The 17,866-nt window shown below is 39.1% G+C and overlaps 1 protein-coding gene across 2 annotated transcripts in view; it reads right to left on the minus strand.

The window, feature by feature from the left end:
- BMP2K (BMP2 inducible kinase) overlaps positions 1–16,239 on the minus strand; it is a 121,467-nt gene extending 105,228 nt beyond the window's left edge. For both annotated transcript variants that reach the window (XM_007495963.3, XM_001371902.5), the window contains exon 1: positions 15,938–16,239. In XM_007495963.3, coding sequence (XP_007496025.2) covers positions 15,938–16,109 — 172 coding nt within the window. In that variant the 5' untranslated portion in view covers positions 16,110–16,239. The remainder of the gene's footprint in view (positions 1–15,937) is intronic.
- Positions 16,240–17,866: the final 1,627 nt, after the last annotated feature.

Genomic DNA, 17,866 nt, shown 5'->3' on the forward strand with positions numbered 1-17,866 from the left:
GGACTAGGGAAGAAGAAATGAAGATGTAAAGGTGTTACAAGACAAATCCTGGAGAAAAGTTCAAAAGGAAGTAAGATGTGATAAGACCTAGGGCCAAGATAGAAAGTTAGCTTTTAGTAAAGAAGAAAGTCCATTATATACTCATCTGATTCTCAATTTGGTATGCTAAAAGTGTTTCTCCTCAATTCAAAGCCTCTCCTTTCAAGTGGATTCCAAACTCCATTTTTTCATCTTCTTGAAAAGCTAACTAAATCAATCAGCAAGTATAGCATTACAGACATAACTACATGTTTACTGCTTTTATTCACCACTCCAAATCATCCAGTGTTTCTACATATTACTTACTGTATACATTTGTTCAATGTTTATTCAATTTTACATATCATCCCACAGGTTTAAATTTAATCTTAAGCATTCCTAATAATGTCCTACTAATAACCAATCATTAAAATTCCACCTTGGAGCTATTCTTCATCTACCATCAGCTTTTCCAAGCATCCTTAAATCCATTTTCAGTTTATACTATGTCAGGTATATCCTGACATTTTGTTGTTCGGTCATTCAGTTGTGAACCATAGAATGCCAATATTGTCCATAGGTTTTGGGGGGCAGATACAGTAGTAGTTTGCCATTCTTTCTTCAGTAGACTAAGACAGAAGTGATTTCCCTAGGGTCACATAGCTAGTAAATGTCTGAAACTGCATTTGAACTTAGGTCATCTTCTTGGCTCCAGGTGAGTGCCCTCTTCACTGAGCCACCCAGCTAATACCACGCATCCATGCATAGTATCCTCTATATGCAGTCTCCTACTCAGGTTGTTCCAAAAGTCTCTCCATAAATTGGTTATAATTCAGAATGCATTTTCCCATCAAAATGTTATTTATTTCTAAGTTAGCTCATAAAACCCTACTTATCCCCATAATATCCTTAAAAAGTAGTAACAGGCATCATAGCATGGTGGGGAAAAATATTAGGAAAAGTTAGCAGATTGACACAAACCCTAGCTCCTATATTTACAACCTGTGGTAAAAATAATTTAATATCTAAATTCTGCTTTTTCATCTATAAAGGCCCCAGATATTGATACAGTGCTTTAAAAGACTGCCAATGTTTTTCATGATTTAAGCCTTACATCAACCCTGTGAAATATAAACTAGATGTATTATTGTCCAATTAAAACTGAGAATATTGAAGTCCAGACCTTCAAGTTTCAGGGTCTGCATTCGAAGCTGGCTCTTTCCTAATTCCAAAGTCAGTATTCTTTTCACTATGCCATGTTAGTAAGTACTTCTAATATATACAGTCCTATGCACTGAAGAAGATAAAAACACTAAACATGATTCTAGCCCTATGAAGGTGACAGTCTCATAAGGGAGCATAGCATATACACAAATAACTATAATGTCATAAGATATAGTAAATACATTAAAAAGATGCTATGATAGGTCCAATCTCTATCAAGTTTCCTCAAATCCTAGAGAAAGCTTTGAATAGGGCTCCTAAAATATGGCTGTGACAAGGAAGCTTGTCTAAGAAGGTGCTAACAAAACAGCCCTGGGAAATTCAGCACAAGTGGGGGTCTTTCCAGCCCTATCCAATCCTAAAGCATCCTGTAAAATCTCTGATCCATTTGGAGAAGCTACCATAGAGAGAAGAGGAATCTTGGGCTCTAAGGTATTTAGGAACTTCTATGTAGATTACTGCAGGTAAGGTCAAATGTAAACTTTTGGAGTTGTTTTAACTATCCCATGTAAATAAAATCTTTGGGGGGGGGGGGTGATGACACAATGGAAAGAGCATAAGTCCAGGAAGACTCATCTTCACAAATTCAAATCTGGCCTCATACACTTCCTAGCTATGTTACCCTAGCCAAGGAACAACTTTGCCTCAGTTTCCTCATCTGGAAAATGAGCTGGAGAAGGAAATGGTAAACCACTCCAATATCTTTGTAAAGAAAAACACAAACCAGGTTGTAAAGAGTCCAACATGACTGAAAAATTAGTGAATTGTACTTAAAACCAAACAATATCAGGTCTTCTCTAGAGATTAAGTTGAAGGAAGTTAGAGTATTTCATCATACCAATTCCCTTCACAATAGCCCTATGTCACCTGTGAGGAAAGCAGCCTGAAGTGAACTACAGAAAACTGAACAAAGTCCTCAAACTCATCATTATAGCTGTCCTTATATCTTCCTCCATCTCTTCAAACCGTTCTCCTTCAGCTCCCTTTCTTTTCCTCCTACAAATGGAGTTTCCTCTTTCAGCTCAAGCAACTTCTTCAACTTCTCAAGGCCTCCCAAATTTCTCTTAAGATTATTAACTTTCACTGTGCATACCCTTGACCTGGTAATAACACTACTGGATCTATACACCAAAGAAATAAAAAAGGAGAAAGGACCAACTTGTACAAAAATATAGCAGCTCTTTTTGTAGTGACAAAAAATTGTAAATTAGAAGATGTTTGTCAATTGGGGAATGGCTAAAAAATTGTGGAACATGTTGGTGATGGAATACTGTTGTGCTGTAAGAAACGATAAGCAAGATGACTTCAGGAAAAGCTGGAAAGATCTGCGGAAACTGATACAGAATGAAATAAGCAGAACAGGGTACATAGTAACAGCAATATTGCACAATGATTATCTGTGAAAGCTTACCTACTCTCTGGGACAATCCTGAAAGACATGACAGGGAATGCTATCAGTGTATTTATGGTTTTATTTGGGGGTTTTGATTATGGATGAGTGTTCTCTTACAACAATGACCAATATGAAAGTATGTTTTGCATAACAATAAAAATAAAAATTTAAAAATAAAGTAAGTTATTGATATACCTTTCCCCATTGCCAGATTTACTGGTCCCCTCAGGTTTTGAAGAATCAGCATTTCCCATTTGGATATACTATTAGCCTCCACTGAGTCACCTAAAAATCTGCCTTTCAAGTGGGACTCAGAACAGGGTATAATCTAAGTAAAGCTGAAGCAAACCATCCAAAAGACACTCCCATTAGCCCCTTTCTACCCGCAGGGCCATGATCATAAAAACAATTGGGAGAGAAAGGCATCAAGGAGTGGTCTAGGCAACTTAGAGACTTCTGGAACGGGGCAGAGCCAAGACGACAGCTTAGTAGTAGCAAAAGCTGAAATTGCTCGACAATCCTTCCAAACCAATCTTTTAAAAGCACCTCAAAATGACACAAGAAAAAATCAACAGCAAGACAGAGTGAGGGGCCTCTCCTGTTGAACACAACTTGAAAGATAGGCAGAGAAAATTGATTTTCATGAGATAAGGAGGAACCAAAAGCACACAGAGGAGTCCTGGCCGGACACCCCCCCCACACACACACACACTGAACCAGGTTCCAAGCCTAGGCATAGGCTAACTTTGGGATCTCTACCTACCTACACCAACATATCAGATCCACCTCTTAAAGTACCAGGTTGTGGCACCAGCCTGCAGTGAGGCCCCAAAATCTGTAGCACTTGACAGCTCAGAGTGCCAAGTCCCTCAAGCCATCAGCAAAAGAAACAGAATCATCAGCTTTCAGAACATACAGTCCACAGGCAAAAAAAAAGGCTGGGAAAATGAGCAAACAGCAGGAAAAAAAAACCCTAATCCTAGAAAATTTTATGGAGACAATGAGTAAGACATAGGGGATGATGAGATCCAAGCAACCACATAAAAAATTTCAAAGAAAAATGGGAAGTAGTCTCAGACATTGAAAGAACTCAAAAAGGAATTTGAAAATCAAATAAGACAGGTGGAAGAAAAATGGGGGAAAAGAAATGAAAGTAATATAAAAAGAAAGTAACAGCTTAAAAAGCAAAATTGACCAACTGGAAAAAAAGGACAAAAATCCAATTTAAAAAGTTCCTTGAAAAGTAGAATGGACCAAGTGAAAAGGAGGAACATGGAAGAAATTCATTCTTTAAAAATCAGAATTGGAAAATAAATAAATGCATAAATAAATAAGTCAATGAAAATCAGAATTGGGCAAATAGAAGCAAATGATTTCACAAGACATCAAGAAACAATCAAATCAAAAGAATGGAAAAATAGAAGAAAATATTAAATATCTCATTGAAAAAACTAACTTGGAAAATAGACCCAGGAAAGACAAAGCTTAGACGTCGTATTATAAGAAATTATCCAAAAAAAAACTGCCCTGATATTCTTTTTTTTTTTTAACACGTATCTTCCATCTTAAAGTCAATACTGTGTTGGTTCTAAGGCAGAAGAGTGGTAAAGGCAAAGTGGTGAGGGTTAAGTGACTTGCCCAGAGTCACACAGTTAGGAAGTGTCTGAGGCCAGATTTGAACCTAGGACTTCCCATCTCTAGGCCTGGCTCTCAATCCACTGAGTCACCCGACCAACCCTCTGCCCTGATATTCTTAAACAAGAGGTAAAATAGAAATTAAAAAGAATCCACTGATCACCTCCTGCAATAAATCCCCAAATGGCAATTCCCAGGAATGTTTTAGCCAAGTTCAAGAGCTCCTAGGCCAAGGAAAAAATACTGCAAGCAGCCAGAAAGAAACAATTCACATATCAAGGAGTCTCCATCCAGATTACATAGGATCTGGCAGCTTCCACATTGAAGGACAGCAGGCTTAGAATATGGTATTTTCAAAGGCAAGGGAACCAAATTTACAACTGTAAGAGTTAAAATAGTTGAGGCCTTAAACTGTGGTGATTAAAATAGTGGAAGATATAAATTGTAGTAGATAAAAGAGTGGATGAGTAAATTGTGATTGTAGAAAATATGTTTTTAAGACAGTGTCTTGTTTTAAATCAAATATAAGGTGGTCGCCAGGGAAAAATTCCCAATTATTAGAATATACCCAAGTCAACTGGGTTTTATAGAGATTTTAATTAATACAAATGTAGAATTAAAGAAAAGGAGAGAAAGAGAGAAAAGGGGAATAATGAGAAAAGGATAAGCTGGCCCAGGGCAGCCCTGGCCAACCCAGGCCTAAGCCTTAAGAGAAAGATCATTCAGTCCTAAATCACTCACCACAAGATCTGTCCAAGCAAGGATTCTAGTGACACCAGGCCAGCTTCATTTCAGCTGACTCCACCAGCTCAATCCTGAATCTCCATGATTCTGAATGAATCTGAGCTCCTATTTAAAGGGAATTTTCTCCTATGTCTCCTCCCCTAAGTTCTCACATCTACCAATCACAGTAGACATTTTTCAAAGGACAGACTATTCTTAGTTCACACCTGAATAGACAAATCCTTTGAGTAATTCACACCTGAGTAGACTAGAATCTCTGAGTAAGTTTTCACCTCTTTGCTCCTTGTAAGTTCACAAGTTGCCTGACCTTTATAGGTACTTAGCACCCTTTTGTATATTATATCCAAAAATAGGCATGGCTTAAAGAACTTTTTGTCTTACTATAAGTATGGGTTTAAGTACTTTTCATTATTCAGCAAAGAGTTTACAACTTTATCTTCTCCTAAGGCATGCTTAAGTATGGTGAAGTAGAGTTCTCACATTCCTGATCAAGTACCTTCACTGCCCAAATGGGGTATGGTCCCAATGGGGAATGGTCTTAACCCAACCTTATGAAGTAGGGTCTGGGAAATTTTTAAGGTTCACAATCCTAACCTTATGAAGTAGGGTCTAAGAATTTAAGGTTCACAATCTCCCCTGATGATCATTGAGAGACTAGTCTCCCCATTGATCATTGAACATAATCATTTTGTAGTCCTAAATGCACTTCTAACTACAGATTCAATTTTCTAAGAGGAAATTAGAGTAGTGAGGGAGGAAATAGAAAGAAAGAAAGCAAAACCAATGTTTTGCTAGGCGCATTGACAGAAAGCCAAATTAGGGGCAGTCCCTTTTGGCATAAATGTGTACATTTACAATAAATGTTCAAAGTTCAGTTCAACCATATCCGATGTTCATTCTTGATCTTCTTGATGTAGTGTAGATTTCTCCAGCATCTTTCTGCAACAATTCATTCTCTTCCTTGAAGATCTTTTCTCGAACAAAAATCAAAATCTTGGATTTTATGTAAAAATACAATCTTAAACAAAAAGTCAAAAATTCTTAGATTTTAAATTAAAATACAATCCCCCCCTGAAGTAGGGGTGGAGTAGAGGTCTCACATTCCTGATCAAGTACTTTCACTGCCCAAATGGGGACTGGTCCCAATGGGGAATGGTCTTAACCCAACCTTATGAAGTAGGGTCTGGGAAATTTTTAAGGTTCACAATCCTAACCTTATGAAGTAGGGTCTGAGAATTTTTTGAGGTTCACACAACCAAGAATCACCTACCCATCAAAACTGACTATATTCTTTCAGGGTCATTTATTAAAATAGAATATCTCCAAGCATTCCTAAAGAAACAGAACAAACAGAAAATCTAATGTCCAAATACAAAATTCAAGAAAAGCATAAAAAGGTAAATAAGAGAAAAAATGTAAGGGTTTCACTAAGTGTTCATATTTCTATACAGAAAGATGATATCTGTAACTCTTAAAAATTGTTATCATTATCATAGTCGTTATAAGAAGTATAACTATACAGTGCTGTAGTAAGCTAGTTAGGATATGTTTTAAAAAAAACCTAGGGGTGAAAAAGAGTGTTACACTAAGAGAAATGAGAAGAGAAGTAAAATTCCCAAAGCAGCCATTTATACCACTTTTAAAAAAATGATTGTTCAATTTCCAGATCATATGATCCAAATGAGATAGAAGATGAAATTTTCCAAAGCTCAGAAACTCTTAAAACTCCCCAATTTTAAGAGATACCTTCAAGAGACAATGTACATCAATCCAAAATAAATTAAAAAACCTGATAAATCCACAGCAAAGAAAGCTATTCTCTAAGACCCTACCCTGCTCCTCAATACCCTGTCCCATCAGCCCCTACCACTGCCAGACCAGCACAAATAACACAAAAGCTCATACTCCAAGACCCACTCACCAGTCTCTTCACAGCTGTTGTAGATTCTACCTGCACATTCTGCCCCTGAACTATTCTGTGACAAGTAGCACCACTGAACATACATTTACCACCTGAGGTGCAGTACAGAAAAAGGAGTGCAAAAGCATGTACTACTTGCAACTTAGCACTAAGCCAGACAAAGAGCAAAAGGAATTGGGACAGGATGGCAACTCTTTATAGGGCTGCACCAAGCCAGAAGGAAAGAAAACTGGCACACCCAGTGAGGACCAGTTCTGTCGCCACAGGAGTTGCTGGGGTAGAGACTTGGGGAATAGGGTGGGACTGCTGTGAGTTCCAGATCCTACGGCAGTGATGGTGAACTGATGGCATACGTGTCAAAGATGCAGTGGTCTGAGGGGTGGGGTGGGGTGGGGCTATATTATCTGTGTCACTTACTCTCTTGTCTAACATTGGACAAACACATCCCCAGGTGACTGAAGCACATCCCTACTAATGAGTCTTAATTTGCTCATTTTTATGAGGGGAGCAGTTTAGATGACCTTTAAGTTTTCTGACAGTTGTATTGATTCTAAGCTCCTTTTTGAGTCCTTTCCCACCTCAGTCAGGATGATGATGGGACCATACATTTATGTGCTGAAAGAGACCTCAAAAGTCTTTTAGCCCAGCCTCTTCTATGAACAAAATAAGAAACTAGAACCCAAAGAAAGGAAATAACTTGCCTACATTGTCACATAGGATAAAAATGGTCCAGCTAGTATCCAAATTCACATCCCATACCAAGTTCAGTATTACTTATACTGCATCACAATAACTATAAATTTCCCTGTCACTAGGAATTCAACTATTAAATTGTATCTTAGCCCAAACTGAGACTTGGAAGTGGAGGATGATGTTGGGTGTCAATGGATATTGGATGACTGTATGGGGTGTTCAGGGAGGACTAGGATGAGGACATGCTGAGCCCTTTCCAGGGCTATTCATCCACCTTTGGGGTCTACTCTTGACTCCAAGAAGCTATTGCATGCACAGCAGTAGATAATATCATCTCAGCAAAGGGTATAAACCAGATTGAAGGTAACACTGAAAGGCCTCAAACCCATCAGTGAGTTAGGAGGATGCCTACCCCCTAACACATGTGAAGGCTTCCCCTGGCAGAATGAGCAAATAAGAACAATTTGTTCGAAGGGCCACGAAGGTGACTGAAGCAGATTGCTGTCAAGTGCCCAGAAATTGGTCAGACACCAAAAATGCCAATGTCATCCACTGCATTCTCAAACATCACCAGTTGTCTTGACTTTTGTTTTGCCACTGGACTTCCATGACTGGAAGAGAAAGAGTGACAACTTTCTGCAACTTTGCCTCACTTAAATCCAACCCATGTATGAGTCAAGACTTAACACATCATATTATTGGTCCTCTTCAAAATGAAGGATAAACAATAGCCCAAACTGACATCCCAAAAATAAAATGATGTACATTTTAACTCTGAAGTTACCCTCATTCACATTTTACAATTCTATCCTGGAATGCATAAAGATGAACAAATTAAAGATACCAATCTTTAATGCCATCTTCCTTGACATCTGTAACATTCAGGATTTCTGACTTTTTCCTACCAAAGCCTAAATGTAGAAAATTCCTAAGGTTCTTTCCAAAGCCTTCTCTTTTCTACTTAATTTGCTCTCATCAACTCTCTCAACTTTTATCTCTATAAATATTATTCGATCATCTATATCTGCTAGGTATCTGTCTCTTGAATCTTCAAATACCTGTTAAGTACCTTGAACACAATATACTCATCACTAAATTCATCATCTTCCTGCCCCCTGCCTCAAACCTGCTGCTCTTTCAAATTTCCTTTATTTTTTTTAATGGTATCACTCCTCTCTGGTTACTTAGGAAAAAAATCTGTGTTACTTTTGATTCTTTCCTTTCCCAAGTCACCTTGCCTAGTATATCCATATATTATCAATCCTGCCTTTACCAGTGAAGCTTTCTGAGCAGAAGACTGTACCTACCACTGGTATACAGAATTGAAGAAAAGCAGGTAGGGGTAGGGCTGAAGATCAAGATATTATACCTTCACAAAGCAAGAATTAGGGTGGTAGAAATAAGAGATGGGAGAAATGGTTTTCAACAGATTACAGAATAAAGTCCAAGCTCCTTAGCCTGGCATTAATACTGACCCTTAACCTCCCTTATCTCTCACTGCACCACCTTGACTCACTGTAACTCCAATCAGAGTGAACTGTGTTCTTTACTTGGAATACCTTTCCCCATTTCATCTCTTCCTGTGGAAATTCAACCTACTCTTCTCAAGTCCAGGCTCAAATACCTCTACCTCCTCCTCCATAAAGACTCTTTAGAATCTTGCCTGACTCTTAGAAGCTAAAACTCCTCTCTGAGCCTCCTTATGCTCCAAAAATATCCCACAACACTGATAAACTACAAGACAGGATATAATAAAAGCTGGACTTTTTATATCCCTTCTTATAAGTTTCTCTGAAGGCAAATGCCTATATCTTATTCACTTTTGTAGCCCCTATAAGCACCTAATATGATTCCTTGCATAGAGCAGACATTCAATAAATGCCTGTCAAATAAACTGTATGTCCAAACCATGTGAACTCTTAGGACCACAGATTTTTAGAGATGAAAGCAACCTTAGCCTAGAAGTCATTACTTCCTTTAAACGTGTTGAAATTTAATTTCTATAAATCATTTCATTTTGCTTTCCTGTTGTCAGTTTCAGACATGCTTGAACATTTTCACTTCTAATTGACAAATATTTTTCAGACTTCTAACATTCTAAGCTAAACCTATCCCTCTCCTGCCTCATGTATTTAAATACTTGCTATTAGTTGAAATCTGAAGGAACCCTATGATAAAGTCTAAATATCCGTATTACTGCCAATTGGCACCAATTTAAAATTTTGTTACCCAATCTTGCTAAAATCCAAAAGAGCTCTACAACTTCAATGTCACTCCATTTTCAAAAAATGTGCAGAAATGTCAAAATAATATGCCTCAAAAATATAGATAAAAATCCCCAATATTCTACCTTGTTCCCACTAATAGAGATTTCATATAAAAACAGAACCTTAGAAAGGATTTCAGAGGCCATCTAACCTTTTAAAGAAGAATCCTCAATACAATAGTCACAAATAGTTATCTAGTCTTTTCTTCACAGATTCCTGTGAGGTAGCAACCCAATAATTCCAGATAGCCACTCCTCCCCAAATCACATTTGTGAGATTGACTTGTAACAATGGCAACAATTTACATTTATCCTGAATTTAATTTCATTTTATTATATCTGCCCCAATATTTTGGCCTTTTTGACTCCTGACTGCCTTCTCAGTCACTTAAAGAGTTGTTAAAAAAAATATATGCTTTTATCAAAATTGCTGGGAAAACTATTATAGGGCACAGATCCAAACACAAAGCTCCAGAAAACTCTTCTAGGTACCTCCTTTCCAAGAACCAACTCTGATCCTGCTATTCAATGCAAAAGTTATCTCATTTTACTAACTGTTATCTGGCCTATAATAATGCATCTTCTCCACAAGTATAGCATGAGGGATGGAGACACAGGTGTTTATTGGAAGGGGTAAAGAGATTTAAGTTAGGGGGCAGCTGGGTGCTCAGTGGCCTAGAGATGGGAGGTCCTAGGTTCATATCTGGCCTAGCTGGAGGGAAGGGGAGAGGGAGAAAGGGGGAGAAAGGGGGAGAAAGGGGGGGAGAGAGAGAGAGAGAGAGAGAGAGAGAGAGAGAGAGAGAGAGAGAGAGAGAGAGAGAGAGAGAGAGAGAGAGAGAGAGAGAGAGAGAGAGAGAGAGAGAGAGAGAGAGAGAGAGATCCATGTTGATGGATAAGCACTAAATGAAATGTCATCCATCTCCAATGTTTCTGGGCCATAACCTATCTGACCAATGATTAAATGCCATCAGGAATACCCTTCAAAGTATATAGTAGGGTATGATAAATGGCTTGAAACTTCTCCTTTTAGTCTTTCTTTGCAGTCAGATAAACATTTTAATTTGTCCCACTCCCTGAACTATGAAAAAGCATGTGCTGATTTTCAAAAAGGAACTTCAGCCAAATGACTCACCTAAATCTAGAAAAACTGTATCTGAAATTCCCTTCATTTCCCAGTCTAGTAATGCCGTCAGAAAAGGAAATGAGTTTAGTCTGGCATGACCTATTCTTGATGAAGCCATACTAAATACTAACTCTTTGTAAAACTGCTTCCCTTTCCAGATATTCGCCAATCCTTTCTTTAAAAATATATGGAATTTTGATAAAATTTAAGCCTAGAGTTTAGCTACATACTAGAATTCTCCTCCCCTCTAAAAAAAAAAAAAAGCCATTTTGTCCATTAATAAGAGCCCTTCCCTGAATGATAAGTATCCTATTTTTAACTTTTTGTTTTTAAAGTTAAGTATTTGACTTTTTAGAAAAGATTTCCTTTCATGAAAAGAATCTACATATTATTGCATTTTAAAAGGTTTTCTTCTTATTTCATAGCTTTAACTTTCCTAGGTTGACTTCTAGTAAATACTAAGTGGGCTGCAGTGTATTACCAATGAATTACAAGCAAGAAAGATATCATCCATGAAATATGAAATTATAATATCTACCAACAAAAAGCCCAAGACAGAACAGAAGTATATTGGGTAGCTCCTCTATGGAGGATTTGGAAAAATGAAGGGCAAAGTTTCACAGAAGAGGAAAACTTGATAGGATAGCCCTATGTGCCAATGGAAGGAGCACGCACATTGGTGAGATCATGATTCCACTTAAGTAGAAGTATTTTTAATTTATTCTAAACCTATATTCACCAATGAGAACTAATTTCTCAAATAAAATGTCTTAAAATTTAGAGCAAAAAATTTTAAATGGGCCATTCTTGGCTCTGAAAGCCACACATACAAATATATGTATACACATGCATATATAATATATAGTGTTTTCAAATAAGCACATCACAGGACAAACAAATTACAAAGTATACAAATTATAAGATATTACAGTTAAATCCACTGCAACAATTTAGGTAAGCAGGGCACTGATATGTCCATTAATGAATAATCCCTTTAAAAGAAACTCTTTTTCATGAATTCAAGTCTGGAAGGGGAAATGGTACAAGCAGAGATGTCTGCCATTAGTTCAGAATGACAAAAATAACTTGTGTTCAACTTTTAGAAGACCTAGCCTCTGAAGTCAGACAAGTTTGTTTTCTGTCCACCAAATTCTTTCTTGTACCCTTTTCTCCCTCAGAAAGTCAAGAAGGTAGCCTTCTTGACTTTCTGAGGAAGAAAAGGGTACAAGAGTAAGGGATTGTCAAGATATGAATCCAGGTCCTCCAATATCAGAGCTATACTTAAGTTCTCTGGCTCCCCTCAAAAATTTTATGTGCACATATGTAGGGTACAGGACAAAAGAGGGCTGATAATTCTTGTAAAAAAGGAAAGAGGGAAGTAGTTGTGGGTTGGGAATCAATTAGTCCAGAGTTGAAATGCTTACTAAAAATACTAATGCAATCTGAAGTCAAATGAACAGAATTGAGTCCAGAATGATGTAGGTAATATAAGTCCTGCTGTAATCTGCCTTAATTGGACCACATTCAGAGTACTTTTTGGTTCCTGGTACCACATTTTAAGAACATAGGCTAGCTGACCCTGTTCAAAGAACAAGAAACTGCAAACATGCCATGTGACTGTTGATTGAAAAAATTGAGGAAGTTGCATACATAAAAAAATTCTTCACAGGGACGTAACTGTTGTCTTAAAATACTTAAAGGAATTATCAGTTAGAAGACATAGTAAATGTCTTGGTTTTGCTTCCTTCACAAAAACTGAAATGACTACTCTGTGAAGGCAATGGGAAAGAAAAATGTTTAAATGAGACTCATGCACAGAAATTTTTAACAATTTGCAGCTGCCCAAAAAGTGCAAAGGCCTGTTCAGTGACAATTTTTCCCCTTCAAGAAGGGACCATTCATCAAGAATGTTGTAGGTGATATTCAGGTTCAGTTAATATTTGTCCTAGGACCTCTCCATGGGCTTTTTCAACTCTGAGATTCAATGATTCCAAGAGTCAGTTTAGCTACAATGCAATGTATATATCCTATCTTAAGAATTATCAGATGTGTTCTCTGATTCCAGTTCTGCTACTTATTGCTTATCTAACGTTAGGCAGTTCCCCCAACCTCTGTTTCCTTATGTGTAAAATGAAGAAATTGTTCCAAAAACTTGCTTTTTAAAATATTTTGAGAATTATATTTCAAAATAATTAAGTTTCCTTTATAACATCATGTATTTATCTTCTACATTTAAAAGTATTCTACTAAAGGGGTCACAGGTTTCCAGACTAACAAAGGGATTTATGATACACAAAAAGTTAACCCCTGGACTAAAGGATCTCTAAGGATTCTTATAGTTCTCAAATCTATGATCCTTTTTTTTAAAGTAGAGAGCTAATCTTGAAGGTTAAACTGATTTAACCATTTTTGTAATGCTTTGGGAAGGAAAACAAACCAGGAAAGGGAGTGGCCCAAGGTATCTCTCCCAGGAAGACATCTTTTAGTCTTGAAGTACTAATTCCAAAAGTCTCAGACAGCTCATAGTAGACCAACTAGAAAGTACAAGCTTAGAACAAGCAGGTGACCTCTCCTTCTAGACTTTCCCACTCTGTCTTAGAGAGGAGGCTCTCATGCCAACCTGAATTCAATTTCTATCCCCAAAATACCACATATATACTGAGTGGTTGTTTTTTTTTTGGGGGGGGGAGCAAAAAAAAGGGAAATAATTTATGTCATTTTCCTGGCATCCATTGATTTCTTTCCATAGTTCTCATTAAGGTCCATGCTTCCAATATAATTTCTAATTTTAGTTATGAATATTCTGATATGTATCACTATATAATAAAGATTATATATGATACTGTCTTAGCAAAATTTATTGTGATTACAATATTCTTTATTTAATCATTGTACTATTTTTATTCCACATTTTAGTTTTCCCTTCTATTTTCTGAAACTGAAAAACTTTGCAAAGGCCACTGAAATGATTCAAGACTACCATAACCTACAAACTTGATTTATAAATAAATTTAATATTAAAAACTTGGAGGATGTCAAGTTATACATAACTTCACTTCAATTAGTTAAGATAGCAATTTAAAGAAAAAAAAAGAGATGTACTGATAAGAATGACTAAAATTAAGTAGTTTGGGAAACTTAAAGAGTGACCATGTCTATCCAAAACTTTTTGTGAAAGGAACTATTTTTTATTTGTTCTGAGACTTCTACCAAATGTATTTCCTATACTTTCTCATTCCACTAGACACCTTATACTTTTAATAACTTAGAAAACTAATCCAGATTTATCTCTTTGATTTTAAATACCCAACTTCTTTAATTTTTTCCTATACTATGAAACTACTAATTGTTTAAGGCACTTGAAAATATATAAATACTACATCTTAGAACTATTACTTTCAAAATGCATTACTTTTCTAAAACATTTATTAAAATTAAATACACTATACCTGATTCTGCTCAATAATTGTTTTTCATCTTGGTTTTGAAGGAAGTATTTGCTACCAAAAAGAAATATATTTATTTAGTTATTATCATCTCAAACTCTCAATTTCAAATACTTTTATTGTGTAGTGGTGTCCAACTCTTCAAGACTCTGTTTTTGGGATTTTCCTGGCAAAGATACAAGAGTGGTTTGCCATTTCCTTCTCCAGTTCATTGTGCAAATGAAGAAACTGAAGCAATGAGGGTTAAATGGCTTGCACAGTGTCACACTGCTAGTAAAAAGTCAAATTTGAATTCAGGAAGATGAGTCTTCCTCACTAGAGGTCCAGCACTCTAACCACTGCACCATCTAGCTGACCAAATTTTACTATTACATTGATTTAAAATAAACAAAATGTAGCATATCAAACAACAAACAACCCTCCAGTGAAAACAGGAATTGGCAACATACCAGAAAGTTTTCTGTTTCGTAGGTTTTGTGAATAACAACCGGGAAAGCCTGTCATCTATAATCACTTAAATGAATAGTAGTGTTGCTATCAAAGGGTCAGAGTATAACTCACCTTTACAATACACTCTGTGTATCACTGTTTACAATATTGGGAGTACTTAGCAAAACGCTTATTCAGTAAGGAAAACTAACCTGCACTTTCGCAACTTCTTTAAGAGCCACTAAGAAACCAGTTAAAAAAGTATGACCATAATTGTGCATCCCACTCACTTTAAAACAACACTCGCGGCACGTGTTTCGTGACTGTCCCCCTAAAAAAACAGCTCTTCAAAGGATAGAAAGTTAAAATGGAAAGTTCTTTCAAGTTATCACTGAACATCTAAGGTCAGATCTGCAGTAGTGGACTTGACTGTTTCAGAGCTAACACATGACACTCAGAATAACTGGCAAAGCATATCTTCAGCATTGTTTTCTATCAGTATGGCACGACGGGGAAAGATCCGAGAATCTGAGGACCTGGGTTCAACCCTCGCCAGTACCACCTGGGTCCCCCTTCCCTGCTCTGGCCCTAGGTCTTCCTCCCCCGACTGTTTTTACTACAGCGCCTTTCCCCGGTGGGTTACCGCAAACTAAACCTATATAGGAGTTGCTGGTTCATAATTGTTTTGAGTGTTGTCTCCTCCTTCCTCCCCCATTTGACTATAAGCTCCTTGAAGGCAGGTCTTTGACCTTCCTAAGTATCTAGGGACTCAGCCTAGAGATTGGACAGGACAGAAAGGGTCGGTCCAGAAATCGTGAGCTCCTCGAGGGCAGGGACAGGTTTTTGTTTCTTTTCGGATGCCCAGTTCTTAGCACAGTGCACAGCACATAGTAGGCGCTTAATAAATGTTCACTGAATTATTGCCTAGCAGGTTTGCATTCACTCTCCAGTCCAAGGAGGAAAAGAAGCGATCGGCTTAGGGAGGAGGGAGCGCCCAGACGCCGCGCCCGGGCCCGGCCCGCCCCGGCCCCTGCGCCCCGGGTACCTTCGGCGAGCGGCTCCTCCAGGGTGACCTGGTAGCGGCCCACGGCAAACAAACGGACTCCCACGGAGGAGGCTCCGGAACCGGCTCCGGCCCCGCCACCTCCTGGACAGCCTGGGCCGCCCCCGCCGCCGCCGCTGCCCTCCGACTTAGGCATCCGGGAGAACTTCTTCATGGTCTCACCGGCGCGAAGCCCCCGCGGCCCCGGGAGGCGCAGTCAGTGGGCTCTGGGAGCCTCACATACCGCGCGAGCGCGCGCAGGGACACCGAGGCCCGTGGGTCGATGTCCCCCAGCAGCCTCGTACAGCGAGAGGGCTCCGGGGGGGGAGTGGGGGGGGGGAGCCCGAACGAGGACTCAGGGAGGGGGAGGAGGGCGCGGACCCAGCACGGCCGCCCCGCGACGGGCTGTAGCACCGCTGCTGCTGAGGGTGGTGACGGGGCCGCCTCCTGCTCTCCCCGCGGGCCCCGCTGCCAACCTGCCTGCCTACAAGCCAGCTAGGAGTGGGATGTGCCGTCCGCGGCCACCGAGCCGAGACTAACTGCTTCGAACCGAGCTGCGCGCAAGCGCTGCTACTGTCGCCCCCGGGCCGGAAATGACGGCCCACCTCCTCATCACGTGGAGAGGCGGGGGCGGAGCGCAGGAGGAGTCGAGGAGGGAAGGTCGCCCCGGGCTGCTGATCCAGGCAAAGCCGAAGAAGGGATGCTCCGGAGGGGCGTGGTCTTCCGAGGCTCCGCGTCTTTCTGGGCGGGTTTCCCTGGCCTCCAGCCCCAGCAAGGCTGTGGGCCCAGCACTTCCAGAATCCAGAGCTGGACCATCGACTCCTACCCCATCTTTTTGAAGCTGAGAAAACCGAGTCCCGAGAGCCCAGATGCAAATATCCGACCCCAGCACCCTTGCTCAGGTTGGGCTCGTTCGAGAAGCCAAGCTGGACTGTAAGGGACCCTACTTGCTCCCTTTACAGGTCAGGAAACGGAGGACTGGAACCCATAACCCGATCAAAGTTTCCCCCTCAGACCCATACATCCACTGTCTTAACTGAGCTACCTTAAAAAACTCCAGCTTTCCCTGGCTTTCTTCAAGTTATGGCTATACAAGGGAACCTTTCTCCAGTCCTCGTAATTCCATTGCCTTATCTCCAATTTAGTCTGCATGGAACTTGTATAGAAGAGTTGTTTGCCCGTTTTCAGTCACTTCTTTGACAAGGGGAAAGGTAAGGAGGAAGAAAATCTGTATTTTAAAATATCAGAAAAACAATTTTCAAAAATTGTTTCTACATATTACTAATTTTTTTTTAATTGGGCAGGAAAAAGCTTACCTTGAAGCAGCAAAATAGCTCAGTGAAAACATATCTTAATATAGAGAAGCAAATCCAGAGACAGGAGATTCTATGCTAAAATTTGACCTCAAACACTTCCTAGCTGTTTGACTCCAGGTGAGTCACAACCCCAATTCTAGGCTAGCCCCTAACTGATATGGATTCTAAAATGAAAGGTAGAGGTTGGGTTGGATGGGGGGGGGGGGGCGGTGTTAGCTGCATCATGGGTAGGAATAAGAATATGCCATGCTGTGTAACCTGAGGCAAGTTCCTACCTCTCTGGACTTCTGTTTAATCGTCTGCAAATATCACAAATTATTTATTAAGTAATCATGAATTGTTATTAAGCTGCTTGAGGGCAAGGGCTATTTTTGTATTTGTATTCCCAACATATAGACTTACTGATTTGATAATTGTTATTTTTACAATACTTGGAATTTTGCAAAGCACTTTTAACTTATTTGATCCTCACAGCATTCTTTTAAGGTAACTATGTAGATAGAAATTACAGGCATCATTAGCTTGCTTTTACAAAAAAAAAGGAAAAAACTCAAATAGCTTAAATGATTTTGATCACTCTCTGACAGTTTGTAAATGACAGAGATCTGTTTAGAAC

The sequence above is a fragment of the Monodelphis domestica genome, chromosome 6 (genome assembly GCF_027887165.1).
Source record: "Monodelphis domestica isolate mMonDom1 chromosome 6, mMonDom1.pri, whole genome shotgun sequence".
Classification (NCBI taxonomy): Eukaryota; Metazoa; Chordata; class Mammalia; order Didelphimorphia; family Didelphidae; genus Monodelphis; species Monodelphis domestica.